The following is a 26095-nucleotide window of genomic DNA, read 5'->3' as shown; positions in this document are numbered from 1 at the left end:
ACAGCCCCCCACCGCCATGGACCCCCCAGTTTCCTTTCATTCAGGGACGCAGGTCAAAACAAGAGGAGGGGGCTTCCCCGGTGGCGCAGTGGTTGAGAGTCCGCCTGCCGATGCAGGGGACACGGGTTCGTGCCCCGGTCCGGGAAGATCCCACGTGCCACAGAGCGGCTGGGCCCGTGAGCCATGGCCGCTGAGCCTGTGCGTCCGGAGCCTGTGCTCCGCAACGGGAGAGGCCACAGCAGTGAGAGGCCCGCGTACCGCAAAAAACAACAACAACAAGAGGAGGGTGTTTTCCGGGCTAGGAACTGCACTGACGGAAGATCTGCACGTTTGTGACACATGGGGCTGCCCAGGTTCAAGGAAACTCTCCTTTGAATATGGATATAACAAGCACTGAATATGCACCACTGGGGACATGATGAACAATACTGAAGGCAGCAGGACCTGTGTGCCAGGTGTCTTACACTGAATGCTCACAACTCCTCCAGGTAACCACTATGTCATTGATAAGGAGAAAATAAGAAAGAGTGAAGAAATGGGGGCTGGGATGTGAAGCCGGGCAGTTGACTTTTAACTGACCCTGACACTACAGTTCTGGTGAAGGCGAGACCCCAGCCTCGACACAGCTGAGCCCCGTGAGAGAGGAAGGCAACGGGAGGGCTGGCAGCACATTTTACTGCGATTATTTGCAGTCACGACAGGACCGCTGTGGTGAAGGCAGAACTCCCGTCTCTTCACCTGGACTTGGACAGTCTCAAATGTCCACAGCTACCCATCCTGCGTGACCTCTGAGGGTGGCCTATTATTACAGTGAGATGACTTCTTCAGGTAATACGTGGGCTGACTTCTATTAGTTCAGCTCTTAGAGGGAAACCTTCTCTCTCAGGTCATGAAACACCTCACCTGAGGAATGACCTCATAATGAAGTCACCCCATTGTCAAAGTAGTAAGTATTTCTACAAATATTTATTCTTAAATCCCGATTAAGGAGCCACACACAGAGAATACAGTGATTCATTTTCAGTTCATATTATAAGACCTAGTTAAATGTGCCACAGTAAACTGTGTATGGTGAAGACAAGCATCTCTTACTGAAAAAACTTTGTGCAGGTGGGGTGGGGATGGCAGAGAACTACCTTAGAAGATAGTAAACTCTAAATAGAAAAGCCTGTGAATTATACCATTGCCAGGAACGACGTGTCTGTCTGATAGGTCAATTAAGTTTAAACGTATATAAAGTATATACATGCCTTACTAAAAGATTAGTTGAGAGAAGTAAACTCAGTCAAAGAATATAAGGTCAGAATAATTATTGAGGTCCCTTACTCCGTGAAAGCATTTTGTTATCTCTTTATAAAATTCAAACCCTCACCAAATAGCTGTTCGAAATGCAAAAAGGAAAAAAATCACAACGATTGAACAAAGGGAAACATTGCGATAGAAAGCCTCTAGGGCTCGCCTCCGCAGCCTTCTTCAGTGAGGCCTGGCGCCTGGCGCACTGCCCTTAGGTAAACACCACACACCCGAAAAGCCACCTCGCCCATCGCGTGGTCTATAAATCACTCTCTTAATCCTAAAAGAGCTTTATTTTATACCAGAGATCTGCGGGTGTCTGCAGACTGTCCTAAAGGACCCTTCAGAGCTCTGGGATCGCAGCCCCATCCAAAGGGCGGCCTATTCAGCAGAAGGCCTGGTCAGCCCGCTGAAGGCGTTTCCTTCAGCTGTGTCAGGGCTGCAGCAGCCTGCTGAAAACAATCCATGCACCCCATGTACATCTCAGTGTCTGATTCATCAAGTGATTATAAACTATACTTGGAGCTACGAGCCAAGGAATGGGGAAAATATAGAATATTCCAGAATGTGTAGGATTTCCTAATCCAGGCTCTTTAAAAAGTGTTTTCCTTTCAACTGCATTAAGCAGTGTTGAACCCAGGAAGAAAACATACTGATGCTTCTAATTCTTAGAAGTCCCGCAATACACAACGAGATGGGAGGAAGAGAAAGCCTGTGTTCCTTAGCGACCAGCGCAGGTTCAGTGGCTGCCTGGGGGCCCCTCAGTACAAGGCAAGAGATGACGAAACAGAGGGCGCAGCCCCTCCCAGCCCCCACTGCGTGCACCTCCAGACCCAGCCTCATCTTGAGCACCAGGAGTGTCCTGTCTTCCACGCTTTAGGTATCAAGGGGTACTTTGAGAGGGTTGGTAGTTTCCCCTACAGAACTGGCTGGGAGAGTTTCTGGAAAAAAATAGTACATATACACACAGACAACATTTTCTACCTCAGTCATTAAATACAAGAATCTACTATACAAAATAATTTATTGAAAACCACCAGTAAATTTTTGACTCTTTGTAAACTCTTTAGCATCAAGTTTCAAGTTGTCTTTCAGGGGCTAATGCACATGACAATGAACTTAAGAAGGACAAGGCAATTTTCAATCCCATTTTCCAACTAAAAAAAAATCTTAGTTAATATAATACAAGTGCTTTGGGGAAAAAATTCTACATTTCCATAATGTAGTTAATAGAATTGAGCAGTTAGACACACACACACAGACTTGGGGAGTAGTGTCTGAGGAAAATGTTTATAAAAGTTCAAAGTTCTCCTGAACTTAGATGGCTTAAGGGACAAGTTAGCCAAAACTGCACAACTGTGCAAGCAAGGTTTTACATTTACTTATAAAGACCCGAGATGCTTCCCTCGTAGCTGGCAGAAGTCATAGACTCTGTTGCAATGCAAACATCCTTACAGATGCTGAATTCAACAGCACAGGAGGGACCACTAGAAAGGCTGCAGAGATGGCCAAAGGGTAGGAACCAGCACATGGGGACTAATCGCTACAGGAGGAAAGCCCAAAGCATGGAAAATTCCATTACTGATTAATCCTATCTTTAGGTTTATATCATACCGTGCAAACAATACATCAACTGCCAAAAGAAAGAATCCAGAGAGGATAATACAATTGGTGATTTTGGCATCAGAAACCAGCTGCAAGACAGTCAAGAACTAGTGAACTCTGAAGTCCCACTTCATTATTCAGACTTGTAAATTACTTCCAAGTGGTGGTGTTAGCCAAGAAGGGAAATACGGAAGGAGGCGCGTTCTGGAGCAGACGCTTCACTGTACATTTTACAAAATATCGAGACACTTAACACAATCCTCTCCTGTCCCTTTTTACTGCTATGCTTTAAGTAGCTGCACATACTAGAATCATCTTGCCTACTACTGAAATACCATCCATCCTTAGGGATGGAACAGCAGCTGCAGTTTAACTGGGTGGAGCAGTGCTAATGAAGAGTTTAGAACTGTGTTAACAGTGGAATAGGTGCCCAACTGAGACGGCAGGGGAAATTCTGAGAGGCAGATCGTGCTTGGCCTGCTCCCAAGGTGCGATCGTATGCTTACACAAAAAGGGCGCTGCGTTTTCCATACAAATGTTCAGGACCACACTTTCACAGCTCATTTGAAATATCAACCCCCGAAATTCACAGTTCTCCCTTAGCATTTGCTTGATAGAAATCGGGCCATATGCTAAACTTCTGTATTAATGCCTACACATTCAGTGTTCCCAGAGAGGCCTCAAATCCAAGTATTTACAAGGCTCTTTTTACTATAATAGGCAAGGAAAGAAACCAAAATGAATTAACATGTTCAGGTAAAGATCCATTAACTATAATACTATATTATGAAAATGTAAGGGAAGTTTCCTGTTAGAGGTCATCTAATTTAACATTATCATATAGAGCCAAGGAAATTATGGTTTAGAGAGGTTAATAACTTGCCTAAAACTAAATAGTTACCTGACTTTTTTTTTGGGCGGGGGGAACATTTAATTCACAATTATATTTCTTCTCCCCACCCCCCACCCGCCAGAAGCTGGATGGCATGTTTCAGTCATCCTGGGGAGAAATTAGGAGGGGATAGACCATAATTATGATACTTCAGCCCAAGGTCATTACCTTTGGAGTATAACATTGCGAGAACCAGCACTACAGTGTGTCTACAACTGTGTTATGAATCACACTAGAAGAGCCCACCCAGTGATGGTTTACGGGAAACTGGGTCCTGGCTGCCTTCAGGGGTAGTGTAACTGAAACTCACTCAGCCTGGAAAATGTTACTTGAAGTCATTTGCTGTGATTGCTTAATCATATAAAAATGAAAACCTATATAAAAGTACCTAAATTATTCACTTCAAAGCAGGATAGATCAAAAGCTTTTACTATGGAAACTGTGTTTTATGTTGGAGAACAGTGTGGGACAGTGGGAGCCAGCTCCATTAGCCACCTGGGTGCTCTGGGCAAGTTAAGTACCTTCTCTGAGTAGGTTTCCTCTCCGAGCCCCGGCTCACAGAGGCACTGCGAGGACTGAAAAAGATGAGAGGTGTAGAGGGTTTTCTTTGCATTGATGTTTCCTGGGAGGGACAAGGTCCGTTTAGGTATCTGAATTTGCCACAACAAAACTTTTTTAAATCTCAGTATCTCCTCTTTTCATTTATACTGTGAAGAAAAACTTGCAGAATGTTAATTTTTATCTGTTGCATAATTCTGTTTTGATGAAAAGCTGAGGGATTATTTATCAAGTGCAAATAATATAAAGGAAATTCTATCTTCCTGTGGTTAAGTCAGAGGAAATGTCCTGTATATAATGACAGGGAGATGGGCAGAGCCCCAGTCAGAACAGAATTCCCTCCCATGACCTATGAAATACGTGATCAGAAACGAATTACAGGAAAGCCTCCTATCTCACATGCACAAAAAGAAAGCCAGTGGTCCTGGCTCTTTGGCTTTTCAGGCAGTTGTGTTCATTGGGGAACTAGGTCTGCTCCGTGCAAAGTCAGCAGCTGGGCAGCTTCCTGGTGGATGTGACCAATACAGGGACAAGCTCTGGAAAGTTCAAGCTTCAGAGCAGAATCTCTCACCTGAAAAGTTCAGACTGAGTAGAATTACCTGATACTGGTTCTACTATTATACATTCTCTACCACATCTCTTGATGCTCTTAGAAGAGGGATCCAGCAGTTCCCACTTCCTGGGTTTGAACCAAGGACATGTTCAAGTCACCTTAGGAAAATGAGGAAGCGGCCACAGTGCAGTGGAGAGAGGATGATCCCAGTTCTGCCCTTACTGACTCTGTGATTTTTCTTGTCATCTTGGTTACACCATCTATAAAATGAAGATATTTCTACTACCCTTTCAGAGTTTGTATGGGGATCAAACACAATCATATATATAATTACTTTGTCACTATAAAGCACTGAACAAATGTATTATCTTAAGAAAAATTTTAAATGGGTCTATAGTATCGATTGTTATATTGTAAACTAAAACACAAAAATACCGTATAATAGTATGTATCGTGTGCACAGTGGTTAAGAGCAGAACATACGATCTCACTGACCCTCAGAAGAACCTTTTCAGTTATTGTCCCCTTTGTATGTGTTAGACCACTAAGGCTTAGGGGGGCTGCCTCGTCCAGGGGCAAACCATCAGGGGACACCTGACCTGACCTGGACATCTCTGAGTCCTCTCAGCTCACACACAGCCTTACTTTATCCCATCCAGGAAGATGTCTTCTGCATTTTGAGGATGATCAAGTGTTGCTTTGGCATAACATCGATTAAAAAGTTAAGGTATTTAAAGATGATGCCAATGAAGTTTAATAATATGGAAAATGATATTTTCAGGAAGCGACTATTAGTAAGCCTATATCTAGGTTCTTGACCAGATAGTCTGTAACTCAGTGACTCTTTTCATGGTTAAGTTTTACAGAAAACAGTCCCATTTCCAACATGTTTCAGCCTGACTTTAGAAATAAACAAGGATTACTGGTCAATAGTTTTGTCTCTCAAACTGAACTCTCTGGAGCACACACTCTGGCAAAGCTTTCCTGTCTTCCTGCAGGGGTAACACAGGCAACATCATGGACAGAGAAAGCTGAACCTCAGGGGTCAGGCTGTCTTCCGTTCATTCCACTCACTAGCCGTACAGCCTTAGGGAGGTTACTTAACTTCTCCAGGCCTCAGTTTCTTTCTCTATAAATGGGAAAAACATCATCTGCCTTGAAGGAGGTGTAAACTGGTTTGTCCACCTGGCTGGTCTTCTTACTTCACAGTCACAGTTGCGTGTCTGCTTCTGGCTTGGAATAAGCCTAGCAATAAGCCTAGCTGGATTCTTCATGTCCAGGCTTGTTCTGAAGCACACTGCTCTCAGATGGTGACCAGCTTATTACAACAAGAAAACAGAAAGGGAACCTTTGGCACGCTTGCTGCAAGTCTGGGCAGGAGGCAGTGACACACCTGCAGGCTGATACTCCTAAAGACTGACATTTTCAGCAGAATAGTTTCTTTTTTTCTCTTCCAGTTTTATTGGGATATAATTGACATACAGCACTATATAAGTTTAAGGTGTGCAGCACAGTGATTTGATTCACATACATCATGAAATGACAACCACAGTAAATTCAGGGAACATCCATCATCTCATAGAGATGCAACATTAAAAAAATAGAAAAAAATTTTCCCTTGTGATGAGAACTCTTTAGGATTTACCCTCTTACCAACTTTCATATATAACATACTGCAGCGTTAACTGTATTTATCGTGTTGTACATCACGTCCCTAGTTCTTATTTATCTTATAACTAGAAGTTTGTACCTTGACTACTTTCATCCAGTTCCCCCTCCCCTCCCTTCCTGCCTCTGGAAACCACAAATCTGGTCACTTTTCTATGAGTTTGTTTGTTTTTGAAGTATAATTGACCTACAACACTATGTTATTTCCTGGTATAAACACAGTGATTTGATATTTTTATACATTTCAAAATGATCACCATGATAAGTCTAGTTGTCACCTGTCACCATACAAAGATATTACATAATTATTGATTATATTCCCCACACTGTACATTTCATACCTGACTCATTTATTTTGTAACTAAAAGTTTGTACCTCTTAATCTCCCTCACCTATTTCTCTCCTTTCCCCAGCTCCCTCCTCTCTGGCAACTATGTTTTTCCTCTCTATCTATGACTCTGTTTCTGTTTAGTTATGTTTGTTCATTTGTTCTGTTTTTTAGATTCCACATAAGTGATTTCACACAGTATATGTCTTTCTCTGTCTGACTTATTTCATATTACCTTCTGGGTCCATCCACGTTGTTGCAAATGGCAAGATTTCATTCTTTTTTATGGCTGAGTAATGTTCTGTCGCGTACACATACACACATCTTTATCTGTTCATCTATCGCTGGGCACTTAGGTTGCTTCTATATCTTGGCTATCTTGGTAAATAATGCTGCAATGAAATAGGGGTGCATGTATCTTTTTGAATTACTGTTTTTGTTTTCTTTGCATAAATACCCAGGAGTGGAATTGCTGGGCTGATGGTAGTTCTCTTTTTAATTTTTTGAAGAAACTTCATACTGTTTTCCATGGTGGCTGCACCAATTGACATTCCCACCAACAGTGTGGGAGGGTTCCCTTTCTCCACACCCTCACCAGCACTTGTTATTTCTTGTCTTTTTTATAACAGCCAGTCTGACAGGTGTGAGGTGATATCTCATTGTGGTTTTAACTTGCATTTCCCTGATGATACGTGTTGTTGAGCATCTTTTCAAGTGCCAGCAGCAGAATAGTTTCTAATCATAAGGCTCTAGAATCCCCATTTCTCCCCATCCATTTAATGACAAAGTACAGCCTTTGCCATGAAAACAAATAAACAAAAAACAGGAAAACAACTGTAGAACCAAGTCCTGAAGGCTTGGATTACAAGCTCTGATGGAGAACATAAATCCAACTCTTTTACTTTGATGGACACTGAATTTGATGATTATACTCTTTTTTCTTCATCTTCAGGGAATGAGATGATAATTGACACTTATATCCCCAATTAAATATTAATCACTTTTAAATAAAAACCCTGTTAAGTATTCTAAACACCAGTATTTATGCTTAAGTATGCAGAACAGAGTAAGCAAGCAAACCAGGATCTGAAATAACTTTAGATGAGGAATCTCAATGATACGTAATCCTCATCTTGAAATCTAAGCTCCAATTAAAATTCATTCTGAAATCCCATATAATTTACCAACCATGGTGGTGAGAAATTAGAGTTGTGGACCAAATCCTCTGAGGATCCAAGAGAAAACTGAAGAGTCTGTGCATCTTATTGGAGCTAATGTAATAAAAATGGCATAACAGATGTCAAATTCTAGGATGCTTCATTAATTCTGTTTGGTCTTGTGATATGCTGACTTATATAGTAAGAAATATATGTTTGGTTTTTCTCCCATTCCTGACACAGAGCTCCTAAAACCATGGGGATTTCCTAATTGATGAGAGCTATAAAGCTGTCTTTTGTTATGTTGATGAGGTGATTTTAGGGATAGCCCTGGGTAACCTAAGGATGGGGGCTGGTCGCCAGGATAACCAACCACTGATTAGAGAGTTGGAACTTTCAGTCCCATCCGCAGACCTCTGGCGAGGGGCTAGAGATTGCGTTCCACCACCAATGGCAATGATTTAATCAATTATGCCTGTGTAATGAAGCCTCCATAAACCCCCAAAAGGACAGGGTACAGAGAACTTCCGGGCTGGTGAGTGCGTGGAGATTTGAGGAGAGGTTGTTGCCCAGAAAAGGCATGGAAACTTCACACCCCCTCCCACAGACCTTGCCCATGCACCTCTTCATCTGGCTCTTCATCTGTATCCTTTATAATAAACTGATGAAAAGTAAGTAAATGTTTCTCTGGATTCCGTGAGCCACTCTAACAAATTAACTGGGCCCAGGGATGGGGTCATGAGAACTTCCAATTTATAGCCAGTAGGTCAGAAGCACAGGTAAAATAACCTGGATTTGCAGCTGGCATCTGAAGTGGGGTTGGGTAGGTGCAGTCTTGTGGGACTGAGTGAGCTCTGATACTATCTCCAGGCAGACAGTGTCAGAATTGAATCGCTTGACGGATTGCTTGATGGTGTGGGAAAACGCACACTGGAGACCTTTATGTGCTCTCAGGCCATATAAAGACTGGGATTTCTGACAATTTCCAACCAAAACAAAGTTCTTGTTCAATGGCAAAATAAAACTATGCGACTCTACGTCAGTTCACCCTATTAGATTTTATTTTTTGAAATATTATTGTCCAGGGAACTCCCCACATCTGAAACCATGCAGTTGGTATGTAAAGTAAAGCAGGTGCTCACAGAGTCAACAGCGGCCGCCTTGGGGGTCAGTGCTTATGACTGTGAGATGCACTCAGTGAGAACCACTTCTGGCTTTTCAGATCCAAATAAAACAACATAGCCAGCTTTTCTTAGCTCAGGTGACTTCTCTGGACTCCCCGTACCACCTGGTCGATACATGTGTAAGATCTGGGTGGTTCCTACTGTGCGGGATACTTGGTTGGGACCCCATCTCCGCCTGCTCTGGCCATGACCACCTTTTGCCTAGTGAACTCCTCCCCGTGGGTCCCAGCATTGCGTCATCTCCATGTGGACAGAGTATGCAGCTAAAGACATACACTAACTACGAACTTGTGGTTTTCAACCCCAGAGCTTATAGAATAGTTATTTCAGCATTACAGATTCAAATTCAGCTCTTAGGATATTCAATGAAAAAATACAGAGTGTCCATCTTCTGTTCATTCATGTGATAAATATTTTTTGAACACCCACTATGCTTCAGGCACTGCTCCAGGGGCTATAGAGACATTGGTGAACACACAGACAAAAGTCTCTGCCTTCATGGAGCTTACGTTATAGTATGTGTGTGTGGCAGGGGTGGGGGAGGAATGGCTAATATAGAATAAATGCAACAAATAGGTGAATTCAATAGGGCTATATTTAAAAAAATACTGCAGGGTGAGGGTGTTGGGGGAGGGGTTATGGTTTTGAACAAGGTGGACAAGTTAGAAGAAATGACACCTTTCCTTTAGTTCCGAAATACACAGCTCTTTGGTTTACCCTGGTTGCAAACTCTGTGAAGGCAGGAACCAAAGGAGATTCGTCTTTGTATCCCTAGTGTACCTGGTCCATGGCAGGACTTTAGAATAACTGCTGAAAAAAAAAATACAAATATTCTGTATTTTTCCAAAGCAAGGCTACTTGTAATAAATGGCATAGATTTATCAGACAGCTGGCCAGGAAATGGAAGTAGTATTTGGCATTGACAAAACAGCATGCCTTAGAATCAAATCCTTGGAATTCCACCTCGTGGTACCCAAAATAATAATTCTACAATGTTTGTTCCACTAGAATTCTGTGGGGACAAGATCCCCAGGATAATCCATATCACCCTTCCATATAGTTGTTACTGCAAAATCAGAATGTCCTTTGATCACCCTTAAGTGGGAGATGTGCTGCCTTTTATTTTAGACCAATAGGAGAAAAGATAACAAATGTTGCATGGGACAGAGATGGTAAGGGAGGTCAGTATCCAAGGCTCTTGGCAATATAGAGAAGACATCAGTGAGATGGAGTATAAGGAATAGCCACCTTCACTGAGGTGCTCCACGACGCTCATCACCTCAGCTATTCCTCCCACTGAAGCCACAGGACAGGCATGCTTCCTTGCCCCACTCAAGAAGCCCTTTTCTTCTTGGAGCTTATTACTGTGGTTGGCTGAGTATGCAAGTGTCAGCTGGTAAGTGTACAAAATAATGTCAGTGCAACTGCAGTTTTCCCCCCCTGCTGTGGCAGTCGTGCTCAGACACTGACAGTCACGCACACACAGTCATTCACTCATTCATCAACTAAGGGCTGACGAAAGCCTACTGCGTGCCTGGCATGGTTTTAAGTGCTGGGGATACAAAAGCAAACAAGGACAAAGTCCTTGCCTTCTGAAAGCCTACATTCAAGTGGAGTTAGACAATACATGGAGAAATACATAATATAACGTCAGTTAACAGTGAGGACTATGAAGGAATGAAGCCAAGTCAGGGGACAGAAAGCGATGGAGGTCTCTGGCTGTCGGCACACGTGTCATCTTGGGTTAGGCAGTCTCTGAGGTGGTCCTAAGGATTCCCCACCTCCTGGCATTCCTGCCCTTGTACAACCCCCTCCCTTCACTTCTAAAGGACACAGCAGGGCAGACGTGATGGACTGTCACTGCTGAGATGAGGGTATAGAGAGACTGAGCTTCCATCTTGCGTTCTCCCTCTTCCCTGGATCCCTTGCTCTGGGGGAAGCCAGAAGCCATGGTGCAAGGCCGTCCCATGTGAGCAAGCTTGGAAGTCCATCACCCCCATTCAGGCCTGGAGACAGCTGCAGCCCAGGTGACACCTTGACTGCAGCCTTGTGAGAGGTCCTGAGTCAGATTCCTCCAGCTCAGCTCCAACCAGATTCCTGATCCACAGAAACTGTGAGAAATGTTTTTTGATGTCAGCTGCTGAGTTTTAGGACAATTTGGTATACAGCAACGGGTAACTGACACAGTGGTCAAGGATGGCCTCCGAGTAAGTACCTTGGAAAGAGCCATGTGAAGATCCGGGGGAAGAGGGGCTGGGGATGTCAAGGGCAAGTGCCAAGGCCCTGAAACGAGAACAAGCTGGGCAAGTCTGAAAGAAGTGCGAAGGCCAGTGCGATGCGGAAAGAAGAGACAGGCAGAGACCCCCACAGATAGAGAAGCACCCAGTCCTGGAAGGCTGCTGTTCTAGCCACCACTAACTGCCTTAAACAAGCGCCAACATGACAACGATAACAAGAGCTAATGTTTGAGTACTTAAGTGTGCTAGGAATCGTGCTAAGTGCTTTATTGCGTTTATTCTTCACAGTAACCCTATAAAGTAGGTATTATTATCAGCTCAGTTTTATAGATAAGGAAACTGAGGCTCAGAAAGGCTGAGTGGCTCTCTCACATTTGCAAGTTAGGAAGCAGTAAAGCGGAGATTCAAACCAGGCCCTCTGCCTTCAGAGTCCTTACACTTCACCTCTACACAGTACTGTCGAAAGAGGCCCCTAGAAAGAAAGCCTCTTTCACCCTTAAAAAAGAAAAACCAAAAACCAAAAAAAAAAAAAACCCCTCCAAACCCCAAAGTGTTGTTAAGCCAACTGGTTCAGCCCCTGTCTGATTAGATGCTCTGGGCAGCTTGATTTTCTCTAGGAGCCCTTTTGAGAGAATTGGTTTGAGGCATTATCTACAGTTGCTCTGAGGTCTGACCAAAGTCAGCATGGTAAACTTAGAAAAGCACACAGGTAGCTTTTCTTTTTGACATTTATTAAGAGCCTTACATAACAAACCTGGAAGTTACTGAGAATCAGTAGGTAAAGTACCAATATATTCTATTTTATGCAGTTTTATGCTTAGCTGACTAATAGCTTGAGCCCTGACCTCCTATCAATATTCAGATACCTGGTACCCAACCAGGTATCCATGTGCTATAGAACTTGCTTTTCCTTCCTGCTTAACCTTTGTCTTGCAGCTTGAGGAAGACTATGAATATTCCATCAGAACCTTAATCTCTTTGTGAAAAGAGGAGAAACACAATCCATTTATCTTTGATTTTTATCTATATTCAGTTACATTAGGAATGCTATTTTAAACTATCTTTTTTAAAAAGCAGTGGCTTGGGGCTTCCCTGGTGGTGCAGTGGTTGAAAGTCTGCCTGCCGATGCAGGGGACGTGGGTTCGTGCCCCGGTCCGGGAGGATCCCACATGCCGTGGAGCGGCTGGGCCCGTGAGCCATGGCCACTGAGCCTGTGCGTCTGGAGCCTGTGCTCCGCAACGGGAAAGGCCACAACAGTGAGAGGCCCGCGTACCACAAAAAAAAAAAAAAAAAAAAAAAAAGCAATGGCTTTAGCAGACTGATAACCTTCCATACAGGGGTCCATAAATTTATATTATAGTGCTGCATTTAGCCAGAGGAAACAAACAAAAAAAATAACAGAGGGTACTAAGGTTTTTGTTTTCAAGTTTTCACCTAGAAGAAATATGAATGAAACCAGCTTGTTCGACACAATTAAGGATATTATAGTAATAACATTGTTAACCTTGATTGAGAGCATGCTATATGGGCCTGATACTGTCCTAAGCACTTTGACTATACTGTCTAAGAGTTATAACATCCCTATATGGTAAGTATTATTGTTATCCCACTCTTACAGATGAAGAATCTCAGGCACAGAGAGGTCAAACAGCTTGTCCAAGGTCACAGAGCTAAAACGTCTAGCGCCAAGACCAAGACTCAGGCGGTGTGATTCCGACAGTGCAAGCTCTTAACTCCTACATGATACTGCCTTGCAGTTATCAGTTATTTAGCCCGAAAAGATGTGCAGGATCCCAGGCACAACCACTTCTGCTTCTAAGAAAGACAGGCTTCTTTCAAAAATACCAAAAACAAAAGTAAGATCAACTCTCCCAATACACATACATCTATTAGCCAATCCCAAACTCCTACAATATCCTACTGGCCCGCACAATAACTCAAAATTCTTTATTATAATTATTAGGTAAGTACATATACAGATTAAAGACACATGATAGGAATTTAGGCACTAATAAAAACTACACACACACACAAGGCTGAAAGTTTATTCCTTTAAAAAGGTTCATCATTTTGCTTTTTTCGTTGCTCAGTAATCTAAGTTTATCTTCTAGAAAATTCTTAGCATGTTCTCATTTTTCCTTGGTCTCTCTCTTTTCTCTGCTCACATGTCACCTCCTCAGAAAAGCCCTCATCAAACTCTCCGTGCCTTCTCCAACCCCATGTTTCTTTTACTTCCTGTTTACATCACTACCTTAATTACATTATATATTTATACACTTGTTTGTTTTCTACTTCTGCTGTCAGAAAATAGACTGTACGTGGGGCAACTTGTTCCCTGCTGTCCCTCTAGTACCTAAACCGTGCCTGCATCTAGCGTGTGCTCAGTGATTTTGCCGAACAAACGAATGAATGAATTCGATGCTCCCTTTGAGGAGAGCCACTTGGTGCAGGCAGAGGGCAGCAAGGGCCGGTCAGCTCACTGCCCCATCTCCTCTCCCCACCCCCAATTTCCACATCTGTAGTCCTGGAGTCTCAACCTTGTTAAAGATGTGAATTCTCACCAGGTAGGGGAAGGTGGTAAGGGTGGACTCCTATTATCAAGGACAGGTTTAGGAGAGGAGATGGTAAATCCTGCCTTACTGGTTTTGGTTGCAAGGGAGTGGTAGGAAAACAAAGGGCTGTGAAAGCCATGGATGTGGGGTCCTGCTCCACCTCTCTCACCTGTACCCCTACAGAGAATCTGCCTCCAAGTTTTTTTTTTTTCCAGCAGGTTTCTAGTATCCATCCTTTTACCTCCACGCCTACAACTGTGCCCCCTTACATTACACCTGGACTGTTACAAATGCCCCCTAACTCCCAGGTATCTTCCGACGTTTCATTCCACTCATTCATTCTGCACAGGTGTAGGACCAAAAGGCAAAACCTTTATGGCATTCCCTAGCTTGAGAGTCTCAAATGGCTTCTTTACACTGGGAAAAAGGAAACCATTTATCCTGGAACACTATCTCTCTCATAAGTTTGCCTACTTCAGTACTCTATGAATTACTGGAAGGCAGGCTGCCCGATGGTTTTCTCTGTCCAGCGCCCAGGACAGTGGTTGGCAGAGTGGGTGCGCATGAAACAATCTTTGCTACAAGAGTGTCCCTCGCCAGTTCCATTCTGTGTTCAGCAGATAATACCCTACACTGCACATCAGGGCACTTGGTCGTAAATGCAATCTGATACCTTTTGCATGTGTGCAGCTCTTGTCTGCCCTCTCCAAAAGCAGAGGGCTTTTTAGGACAGACTCATATTCTCTTATGTCCACCATTTCTCAGGACTGTTACCACTACTAGGTACATATTTGCTGTATAGAGATCCAGAAATCTAGATTTGGAAGGAATTTCATTATGAAAAAATAATACCACACAGTAACTGTAGTTTATAAATTTTCAAATGGCAAAAGAAAAAACAATGTTAAGAATCTGAGCATAAAACAGCTGGATTTGGGGTCTTAATAAGTACTTGAAAGCAGACCAGTGGATCTGGGCAAATTTCCTAGAAGCCCAGTTTGAAGGATAGTACAAAGACTGTCTCTGACTCTGAATTTTCCTAACCGGAAAAGATGACCTTTGTCTACCTATAGTCTTTTTTTTTTTTTTTTAAAGGGCTTCAAATGCTTGGCTTTCTATTTATTTATTTATTTATTTTTGGCTGTGTTGGGTCTTCGATTCTGTGCGAGGGCTTTCTCTAGTTGTGGCAAGTGGGGGCCACTCTTCATTGCGGTGCGCGGGCCTCTCACTATCGCGGCCTCTTTTGTTGAGGAGCACAGGCTCCAGACGTGCAGGCTCAGTAGTTGTGGCTCACAGGCCTAGTTGCTCCGTGGCATGTGGGATCTTCCCAGACCAGGGCTCGAACCCGTGTCCCCTGCATCGGCAGGCAGACTCTCAACCACTGGGCCACCAGGGAAGCCCTACCTATAATCTTAATAACATGTTTAAAGGAAACAAGAAGGGTGGGGAATGGTGGGCCGTAGAATTTGGTGTGCTTTCGTATTTCCGGAAATGCAAGACACTCTTCGGTTCAGAATGACACTGATAGGACCACTTTCTAAGTAGGCACCTTTTCATCTCCACAGAGATTTTGTAGACCCGTATGCATTATAACAACTAATTAGAACACTTAGATGTCGCAGCTATATGCAATTTATAAATAGTTTGTAAAGTGCTTTGAAAATGGAAAGTGCTAGGCAAGTACTCAAATGATTATATATTAAAAGCCTTTGACATATAATCATTTTATTTAATAACTGGCTCTTTAAAAGGCACAGTACTTTATAGCTGAACAGAATTTCTGAGCTTGAACCATTGATATTTTATTTAGAGTGAAATGCTGTTAGCAAATCAGATACTGATCAAGTTTTTTTCAGTTTATATAAATAAATGTATGATTCATATCTATCTCCCTCACTTTTTCATCGACCAATTCTGCCTTCCCTTAGGTTCCTACAGACTTTTTGCAAAGATTCCTCCCACACCTCAGTGAGTCATGGTTATCCTGCCTGCCCTGCCCTGTTTTTTCCTTTCCCACATCTGCCTTGTCAAGGTGTTTTGTGTGTTCCCGAGTTTACGGCTACCCTAAACGGATTCAAGACTGCATGCCACATCATCAGTGACAATAAATCCTTTTTAGGAGCAATGAAGCCATGAGATGTGGCAGGTGGCCACCAGTGGGTGCATCTCCACCAGTGGGTGTACTGTTATTGATAACTTCAGTCTACTATCACCATTCCACACTGCTATGTCCACTAATTAAACTTGGCTTTCATCTCCTGACGGGTCTTGGTTCATAGGCATTAAACTTCATTTAAATAATCCTGTTTACTATCACCACCGAACTACTCATAGGCAGAATTGTAGAAGAGGCAAACAAGTGTTTGATTGTTTACCACTATGCCTTTAGGACTTCCTTACATCTTCAAGTGCTAATGTCCTCACACTGACATTGGCTTTCTCTTACTATTACCCTGGGAAAATACTCCCTGTCCCTGCCCTATAACTTTGATCTTTCCCCATCCATTCCTGCTCCCACTTAATTTAGTCTCCGACATCCTACAGTATATTTTCATTATTGGAAAACCCAAACTAAGCCATTCTTCTTGTACGAGTGTTAATGCTTAGCCTTTTTAGCCCTAAACTAAGGCTGCCAGCTGCCCATCAACCTCCCCGTTAATTCCAACCCATATTTTTCTGTCCTCATGTGACTCATTTCATCATTCTCCCCTCTTTGAAAGTCTTGGCTTCCACAACTCGACTGTCTACAGACTCTCCCACCACGTCATTGGTTGCTCTTTTGCCCAACCTTTAAATACTGAGCTTATCCAACGCTTGGCTTGGGCCCTCTTCTTTATTTATTAAAAAAAATTTTTTTAAATTCTTTGGCCTTGCCACACGGCTTGTGGGATCTTAGTTCCCCGATCAGGGATCCAACCCTCGTCCCCTGCAGTGGAAGTGCAGAGTCTTAACTACTGGACCACCAGGGAAAAGTCCCAAGCCCTCTTCTTAATCACACTCCAGTTTCTATGGATTTACCTCATCTTTATGGCAAGAACTCACAAAGTTTATCTCTACTTAAATCTCTTTCATGGCCTCCAACTCCTGTCTACAGATTACCTCATTCAACAGGGAACTTTTGATTTCAGTCACCTTCTCTACCTCCCAATCCATCCCCACCCCCAACAAGCTTCCCATGTCAGTAATTTCACCCCATACCTCGATAGGAGTCACCCTTCTCTTTCCTCACCTTCCACACCCAATTCCTGAGGTCTACCAATTCTGTGCCAGTTTGGCTCTCAAACGTATCTCAAATCCACAATCTTTTCTCCATCACTAGCTTATGGCCCTTCCAGGCCACTTCAGCTCTTACAGTTTATCTGCTTCTACCCTGGCCTCTCTACAATCCATTCCAACACGCTGTGATCAGTTACTCAGATGTCTTCCCATTGTACTTCCCAAAGTCCTTCCCACCCCAGAGCTCTTCCCGTGGAGTCTATCGTAGGCCCTTCTCCTCCTTGCTGGCCCTGCTACAGGTATGCACATCTTCTTTCAAGGCCTTTATTTCCTCAAACCACCGGTGTTCTGCTTCAGGACTTTTGCAAGTGCTATTCCCCCAGAATGCTTTTTCTTTTTGCACAGCCAGCTCCTTCTCTTCCTGTAATCTGTGGAAGGTCCTCTCTGCTTCCATACCTAAAGCAGATTCCCCTCTCAGAGTACTGGCGGGTGGGGTGCTCAGGTTCAAAGGTTGACAGATATTTAAGGTGAATTAAGAGTCAAGTTGGGGTAGGACAGGTATGAGACACAAGGCTGAAGAGGTAAATAGGGCAGCTGTTAAGTGTGATTTATGAATATTTTAGGTTTTCCAAAAAAAATCATTTTCCCCACATGCAAGTTTCCTCTTCCCTGTCCTTACTTTTTCTCAAATACTGTTCTTTTTTTTTTTTTTTTTTTTTTTTGCGGTATGCGGGCCTCTCACTGTTGGGGCCTCTCCCGCTGTGGAGCACAGGCTCCAGACGCACAGGCTCAGCGGCCATGGCTCACGGGCCAGCCGCTCCGCGGCATGTGGGATCTTCCCAGACCGGGGTGCGAACCCGTATCCCCTGCATCGGCAGGCGGGCTCTCAACCACTGCGCCGCCAGGGAAGCCCAATACTGTTCCTTTTAATGTAACCCTGGGCTATACTGAGATACCTACCCAAGGACTGAAAATATTATCTGGTCATCCCAGTTTTCTCCTTCTTTAATATATTAGCATCCTGAAATTAGAGCACTGAACTGGTATCTATCCTATAAATGCTACCATAAAGATGGAGCCTGATACCACCTAACATTCTCACGTGAAACCAGAATTCTCACAATTCTTTCAAATTATTTCCCACCCTTGCCCAATCTACCAATCATAGCAAAGGATGCAGTTGTCTCATGAATTACTAAAAACATCTAGGAAGAGGCCAAGTCCTCCCTTCACTCCCACCTTTCTTGTCTAGACTATCCACAGCCTATCCGGGCTCATGCTCTATTGCATCTCTCCCTCGCCCCGAATCACAGGTGTGCATACACATTCCTTTCAATTCCCTTGATCAAAGTCCTTGTCTAGGCCTCTGATTATCTCATAGTTTCCTCACTTTCAATGTTGGTTCAATTAAAAGAAAAAAAACCCCACAAAAACCTAAAATAGTCAACCTCGAGGACAAAGGAACGAGAACCACTCAAATCAGTTTAAATAAAAGAGGGAATTTATTAGAAGAATACAGTTTCTTGCAGGGACTCCAACAGCTGAAATGGGTTAAGAGCTAGAAGCAGGGCTTTCTGCAGGACAGATCACGTTGTAATCACAAACGTTTACTTCTGGGTTTTGCGAAAGCACGAATAGAATATCCTAGTGGTCAGTCCTCCCTGTATAGTGCATAAGGGACTAGAATGTGGCTTCATTTCTGCTGGCTTTTTGATCCTTATATTCCTTTATGCTGGCCTCAAACTTGTCAAGCACATGCTGGCAGACATTCATGAGCTCAGTCAGGCCTCTCTGAAAGGGCTCAACAGCTGGAAGGGCACCTCGAGTCTGTATGCGCAAATTAATTTTGCTCTCTGAAGGATGGGTTGTAGTGTAACCACAAAATTCCACTTCCGGGTTCTTCATGATCATGTAACGAAGAGAATTTCCTAGGGTATGGTCCTCCTCGTGCAATACAAATGTCACACAGTGTCTATCTGTCCCAGCTGCCTGGACCATTTCCAGGGCTGTCTTCCTCTCGCCTTCAGCCATTGGGGTCTTCAATCCAGATATTTTTCTACACACATATTTTTTATAAAAATGAGATTACACTGAATACGGTTTTGTAACTAGCTTTTTTCATCTACTATATCACAATTGCAACACGTTATTACTCTAATGCACTGCAATTACACAGAACGATTAGCATTAGCCCTTATTATTTTCCTGCCTCCACGTACTCTACCAATCAATAATTTATTGCCTCCAATTTCTCCCTCTTCCATTTGGCCGTCCACATGGCCACAAGGGGAGTGTCCTTAAAACAAAAAAGTTTGCTAAAATTTTCTTTTGGTAGGCTCACAAGAAAGGAATAGGATTAGAACAGGGTGGGCCCTGCTAAAGGATGAAAAGGAAGTTGAAAGGAGTAGAAAAACGCAGATTATCATAAAAATAGAAACTAAAGATCATCAACGTGCAGGGCCAACTAGGGCTTCCGTTTGCAGGAGGTAAGGAAACTAGAATGGAAAGTCTGAGAAGAGCACCAAGCAGGAAGGAGAAAGCACTCAGCGCACAGAGTGGATCAGTTAGCGCTCGGCACAGAGGAGGGGCTTGGGCCCGACCAACACACCACCGCCATCGCTCGGGGAACCGTGGCCTGGTGCACGTTAGCTTTATTTACTCTTCCTGTTCCAAATGGGGGTGGGCAGTTAGGGGGCTTAACTCTGGTCTCACAACTCGTGTTCCCTCCTTGATATCGAGGGTACTGAGTGTCTCCACGCAAGCAACCCAGGTGTCCCCCTCTCCCTTCCCGATCGGGGCCCCTCTCCCCACCCTGGCGCCCACTGCTCCCTCCTCGACTGTCCTCCCAGCCAGGCCCTCGCTGCCAGGCCGGGCCGCAGAGGCTAAGGCCCCGGTCGGCCGCGGGCTCCCGGTGCAGGGCGCGGCCAGCTCCTCCCGCCCCCCTCCTCGGCCGTTACCTCTCCAGCTCCTGGTCGTCTTCCATGGCGGGGGCGACTTCCGGGATCCTCAGGTGGTACTGGCGGGCCGGAGGCGCTGCCCCATACCTCGAAGCGAGCAGGCGCCACAGGAAGAAAGGACTGACGGGAGGAGCGCGGACGGAAGGAGGGAGGAGGAGCCGCAGCGGCGCGGCAGGGCCCGGCCACTGGGCGGGGCGTGGAGGCTCCGCCGCGGAGCCTCGCCCACGGGCCCCGCCCCCGGCGCGTGGAGGGCGGCGGCCAGGACTGAGCGGTTCACCTGCGCTCCCGAGCGAGTTGGCCCGCAGAGCTAGCCGGGAGACTGGTGCGGTCGGGCTCCTGCCCCGCCCCGAGGCCGAGACCGGCCAGTGGGCGCCGGAGCTCAGCCCTTGGCACCTTCCCTCCAGGTGATGGCGAAGGGGGCGGGGCCTTACCTGCCGCCCCCAGATCACCTTCCTTCTCGGAGCCAGGATCGGGCCTCTTTCTGACTTGCTGCTGGCCCGGTGCGTGACGGGATTAATCCCAGGAAGGACCACACCTCCCGGGGACGGGGGCGTTCATGGCACGACAGGCTTACACTATAGTTGAGCAACACACTTTGCGGAATTTCACCACAGAATAGCATGGGTGTAACACGGTATTTGTCACATCTGGGATCTTGCAGCTGCACAGCTTAACTGGGTCAAAGGACAAGCGTTTGTTTTTTTATCTTTGGGGGGAGGGGAGGAGTGAGAGTTTGGAAGGAAACTGTCCCCACTCCCCATCTTTTCTCTTCTAGGATCTCTTTCTACCCCTGGAGTATGTCCTGCCTCGCTTTGGACGTCCTTTTCCCTTTACCCTTTTGGCCTCTTAAGCCTCCTCACCTGCGGAACCTCCCGCTCACCTTTGTTCCCAGGTGCCCCTGCCCCCGCCTAGGCAACTTTTCACCACCCAGACTCGCTCTCCGCCCTCCTTCTCCCTTCGTACCTCTCCGCTCTCCGTCCTCTCAGGTGTTCTTCTTCGCCAATAACCCTCTCCCCTCCTGGCGGTCCTGCTCCCCTCGCCCCCATCACCCCGGCCAGCCCCGGTCCCTACCTCCGACCCCCGCTGTCCTCCCGCCCGACACGCCCCCAGTTCTGTTTTCCTGCGCCACCTCTTCTCCTTACCCCACCCCCGATCCCCTAGATGTTCACCACCTCCCCCAGCTGTTCCCCTCTCCTCCCGCCGTCGGCGGTGAGCGCAAGAGGCACTTCCTGAGCGCGGGCAAATCAGGCGGGCTGCGTGGACAGCCGAGGGGTGGGGGAGGGCAGGCGGCGAGGGGCGGTGCGGGCTCACTCTAACTCCTAGTGATGGCCCCGGCCTGGCCCGCCCCCCTGAGCTCTCGGATAGGCGGAGCCGCCCTCTGACCCGCCCCCTCCCGCCCGGTGCTGTCGCCGATTGGCTCGGGTGCGTGTCGGGTTGCGCGGCTCGGCCCTGGCGTTCGCCCGCGGAAAGGCAGCAGGGGCGGTTGAGAAGTGAAGTCTTGGCCAGAGTTTGCATCTTGCCAGGAAATCCGCGGCGGCGGCGGCGATTCCCGGCGGAGCGGAGGCCGCCCGGACCCGCGTTCCTTCAGCGGGCTGCGGAAGCGGAGCCGACGCTGGGCTGCGGCGCCGGGAGCCGGGCGTGCCCGGGCAGGCGCGCTCCCCCGGTGAGTAACTTTGCCCTGCCCGCCTCGCTCTGTGCCGGCTCGCGGGTCCGGCCGCGCCTCAGGTGCGGGCGGCGTGGGGTGTGGGGCGCCCGGCGCCCTGGAGGCGGCCGGAGCGGCGCCGCGGCGTCTTCCGCGCTCTCCTCGCTCGGCCGAGCTGCGGGGACGCGGACCGGTGTGGGGCCGCCGCGCTGGTCCGGGGAGGAGGGCGCGGGCTGCCGGCATCGGGTGCCCGTCGCTGTTACCGTTTGGTGGTTCCGGCCACCGTCTCGCTGGTCTTTGCGTCGCTTGCTCCAGTTTTAGGGAGGGGAGAGGTGGGGATGAGTTTTTTGCTCTCTGCTTGTATGTTGCCGTCAATGAGAGTGCCGCCAGCTGCCTTACCTTGGTCTTGTTCCCTGCAAAGGAGTGGGGAGAGATCATACCCTCGGCCCCAGCCTGTTGCCTGTGAATTCTCACCCTTCCCTTTAGACTGGAGAGGGTGGGAGAGAGATTTGACGTCTTCGAGGGAGGAATTTCAAAATTCGGATCTTGATTTGGAAGCAGTCGCACCCAGAGCCCCATTCAGGAAAGACATCACTCGCTTTTCAGAGCTTCGTGCCCTGTTTTAGACGAAGGACTTTCCACTTAGATGTAGTGTTTCTTCTGATGTTTCTGTGTACATTTAAGGTTATGAATTAGGACGTTCGTGTCTGCCAGGAGCTACAGTACACTCATGCGTGGCCTTAACTGTGTAGCTGTTTTCTTTTTAAATCACAGAAACGAAATTGAATGAAAAGCAGCGGCGGTTCAGGAGGAGGAAACAGTTGTGAGCTCCGGTTGACTGGAACTGTCTTCACTTTAAGAATTTCACATTCTTGCAGCAGTGGTACTTATCTGTCGATTGGCCTTCGTCCCAGGACAGATTTTGCGTTTTATTTATTTACTTTTTTTCTTGTTTGTGCTGTGACGCAGCACTGATGAAGTTGGTCTCAGTAGGTCAATTTTATTTCCTTGGGTAGATTTGATTCCCATCTCCACACCCCTTTAGAAAAAGGACTTTGATCTTGTATCCTCTTTGGCCTGTCAGAGCTTTCTTGAGCCACGAATAACAAAAGTTTTGCCTTTTTAGCTTGTCCAAGTCCCACACGTGAGTTTTCCCATAGGGGTAAAATGTAGGCCAACTCGGAACCAAAGCAGAGTAACACTGCTTTTAATTTGTCCCAGCTGTGTGTTAGCAGTCATAATTCTGTAACTTGTTCCTCTCTTTTTCTCATCAGGTTATACATTTTCCATTATTTATTCATCTAGCAAATGGGGGTCTTCTGTGTGCCGGGCATGGATGGCAGAGGTCAGCTCTTGCCCTGAACTGGCTCATGGTGTTGTTTGGAAGCTGATCCATACCTCTCTTCCACCAGCTACCTGAAAGCAATTTGAACAGGTGCTGTGGGAACTTAAAAGTGGGAGCATTTCTGCCTGGAGCTTGTTAAGGAAGGCCTCACACAGGCGTTTCACATTGCCGAGAGATTTTCATTCTAGGCAAAGGGGCTAGCGTGTACGGTGTTGCTTTATGAGAGCTGCATATGGTTCCTCTGGCTGAAGCACACAGTGTCTGGGGTTGGAGTCGTGGCCAGGGCCTGGTGTATTATTCATTTCTGAGCACTGAGCACTTTGCCTTGCTTACAGTGGGCACTCAAATACTTATTGAACGGACTTGAACAGAAACATGAAGGATTTTGTATGCCGCATTAAGAAATTTGGACTTTATCCAGTCCGTGATACAGAGCTGCTAATTTTAAGTAGGAGAATGTCACGATAACATGTGCATTCCAGCAGGGTAACTGCGACAGTCTGGAGGATGGTGAGGGTCCAGATGGGAAGTAGGGATACAGAGCAGGAGCTGTTATACTGTAGGGTTTAAGTGCTCAGCACTTTTCGATTCACGTTATCTGGGTTTGAATCTGGCTCTGTCGCTCATTATGTAACCTCTTTCTCCCTTAGGTTCTTCATTTCATAGGGTTTGGGGGATACAACTTGAAAAACATGTATGCTACTTAGAATAGTGCTTGGCACATAGGAAGGACTTGGTAGATGCTCGTTGTTATTCTGCGTGGAGGCAGTGGAAGTAGAGATGGTGCGGCCCTTGGGAGGTGTGATTGGTTGGACTAGGTAAGTGACTGCATATGATTAATGAGAGAGGGGTGATTCCTAGGTTTTTTGACTTGAGGGCACTGGAGTATACTGGTTAAGTTGGCTGTGGAGTCAGAACAGGGGTTGAACTCCATCACGTACCCTTAGAATTACTATCCTTACTGAACTTTGGTTCCCTAACATTTAGAAAACGAAGTACTTGTAGGGTTGAGGATCGAATGAAATTACACGTGTAATGCCCTTGGCGAGTACCTAGCCCACTACACGTGCTTAATAAATGTTCGTTGTTCCTGTCGTGGTGATAACCTCAGCGAGCCAGCGGAATGCTAGAAGTTACGAGAAGGAACAGTTAAAAACAATTGGTGGTAGGAATAGAGAAAGGAAGATAGTTTTGGACCAACCCATTGAGGTGCTCATGGGTGATGGAGAAGTCTGTGATGCAGTTGTTGGATAGATGTGTCTGGCAGGAGCTAGGAAAGAATGGAAAAGAAAAACAAGAGTTCACTTAAAGCCTTTGTGGGTGTGGTCAGCTTTCTGGAAGATTTGGGGGAAGGGGGACAGAGAAGAGGTTCACATGTGGCAGTGCCAGGAGTGTTGGTGTCGGATACGGGGCATCTCTAGCCTTAAAATGCATTTTGGCCACCATCACAAGGGAACTCCAGGCTCCTATAATCAGGATGGCTCTATGCCCTTCTCCCCCTCCTCTTCTTCTCCTTGCTGATCGCGCCCCCCAAATCCAAGTACTTTTTAATTTTGTTATGCAGAGCCATTTAACTTTTCCTGTTTATGGGGCTAAAGTTCACTCTAGGCCCACCTTCCTATGTCAAAATCCAAGGCTTCTACAAGAATCAAAGTTCTCATTTCATAGGTTTACTTAGGAAGTAATGTTGGTTCTTAAAAAAAAAAAAAAAAAAATATATATATATATATATATATATATATATATATAAAATACGTTATGTATACCTGTGTGTATCTTCATGTAAAATTAAAGTTGTAGAAGACTTAGCCAGGCCTAAAATGACCCTGTTAAGGGGCCTGGGAGATTTACAAAATAAATCCCCTTTAGCTTTCCTGTCATGTCTCTTTTCCTCAGAAAGTACAAAAGAGTAGAAAAATCTGTGATTATGTAAGCTTTTTGGTTGGTTGGATAGAAGAAATGGCTGTTTTGTGTATTAACTGTTGAGAAGTTATTAAGAGGAGTTTTTTTAAGAAGCAAATGTTCATGATATACATTCTGGTGATAAATGCATCTAGTTAGTATGTTTTTAAAGAGGCAGGTATTGTAGGCCCTGTCCTTCAGAATGTATGCTTCGTGAGAGCAGGGACCCTGATTTGGTCACCGAAGGAGAGTCCCCAAATACTGTAGAACCATAAATATTAATGTATGCATGAATAAATGAATTGGATCCATTGGCTTTGATCTGTCTTGGCCCACAGACTTATTGAAATCTTTGGAGCAATCACTGGTCAGAGGGAAAACAAAAAAGGGATTTGAGCCAGCAAAGAAGCTTAAAGTACTTCATGTTCTTGTAGGAAGATACCGGAACTGTAACAGAATTTATAACTATTAAGATTCAGTGATTTTAATGCCAGCTGCTATAGTTATTTGCATGATTCCCTCCTTTTTCCCCCTTTACTGTGAAAGTTGTGGGGTGTAGTAGGGAGGAACAGACTTATGTAGGGATATTGCTTTGTTCAGAGTTAAACTGATGACAGCTGTGTGATTACTTTGTCCTCTTATTAGCAAAACTCCAGAGCAGATAAGAGATTAATAAGAAAAGCTGAAAAGATAGGAATAGAAGAAGTGGTGTGGGCAGAGAGGGTCGAGCATAGTTTATACCTTTATCTTCCCAGCCTCGAGATTTAATACTATTACTTCTGATAATCAGGATCCCTCGGTGGAGAAATTATGTAGGGGAAATTTTTTTTTCCTCAAAATTGGACTGGGAAGGAGAAATGAGAAATAGAAACAAGTGTAGAAAATAGGCAATAGGCAAATAAAACTTTACGTACTATATATATACAAGTATACTGTAGGAATTACATATATCGTGTGTTTCTGTGCTTATTTGTATAGATGAGTATATTATAAACTATCATGTGTC

At 45.4% G+C, this 26095-nt stretch overlaps 2 protein-coding genes across 2 annotated transcripts in view; both read right to left on the bottom strand.

The window, feature by feature from the left end:
- The window catches only part of LOC309792792 (protein POLR1D-like), a 43306-nt gene extending 22976 nt beyond the window's left edge, over positions 1 to 20330 (bottom strand). The window contains exon 1 of the mRNA XM_082602619.1: positions 20201 to 20330. Within this exon, the coding sequence (XP_082458745.1) occupies positions 20201 to 20226 (26 nt within the window). The 5' untranslated portion in view covers positions 20227 to 20330. The remainder of the gene's footprint in view (positions 1 to 20200) is intronic.
- Positions 18723 to 20330, bottom strand: POLR1D (RNA polymerase I and III subunit D). The gene is made up of 2 exons (XM_082602620.1): positions 20201 to 20330; positions 18723 to 19299 (listed from the first exon to the last, which is right to left on the bottom strand). The coding sequence occupies exons 1-2, from the start codon at positions 20224 to 20226 to the stop codon at positions 18924 to 18926; spliced, it is 402 nt and encodes a 133-aa protein (XP_082458746.1). The 5' UTR covers positions 20227 to 20330; the 3' UTR covers positions 18723 to 18923.
- Positions 20331 to 26095: the final 5765 nt, after the last annotated feature.

The sequence above is a fragment of the Mesoplodon mirus genome (assembly GCF_964341445.2).
Source record: "Mesoplodon mirus genome assembly, chromosome: 17".
Classification (NCBI taxonomy): domain Eukaryota; kingdom Metazoa; phylum Chordata; class Mammalia; order Artiodactyla; family Ziphiidae; genus Mesoplodon; species Mesoplodon mirus.
Note: the sequence above shows the minus strand (reverse complement) of the source record. Positions and strands in the feature narration are given on the sequence as shown.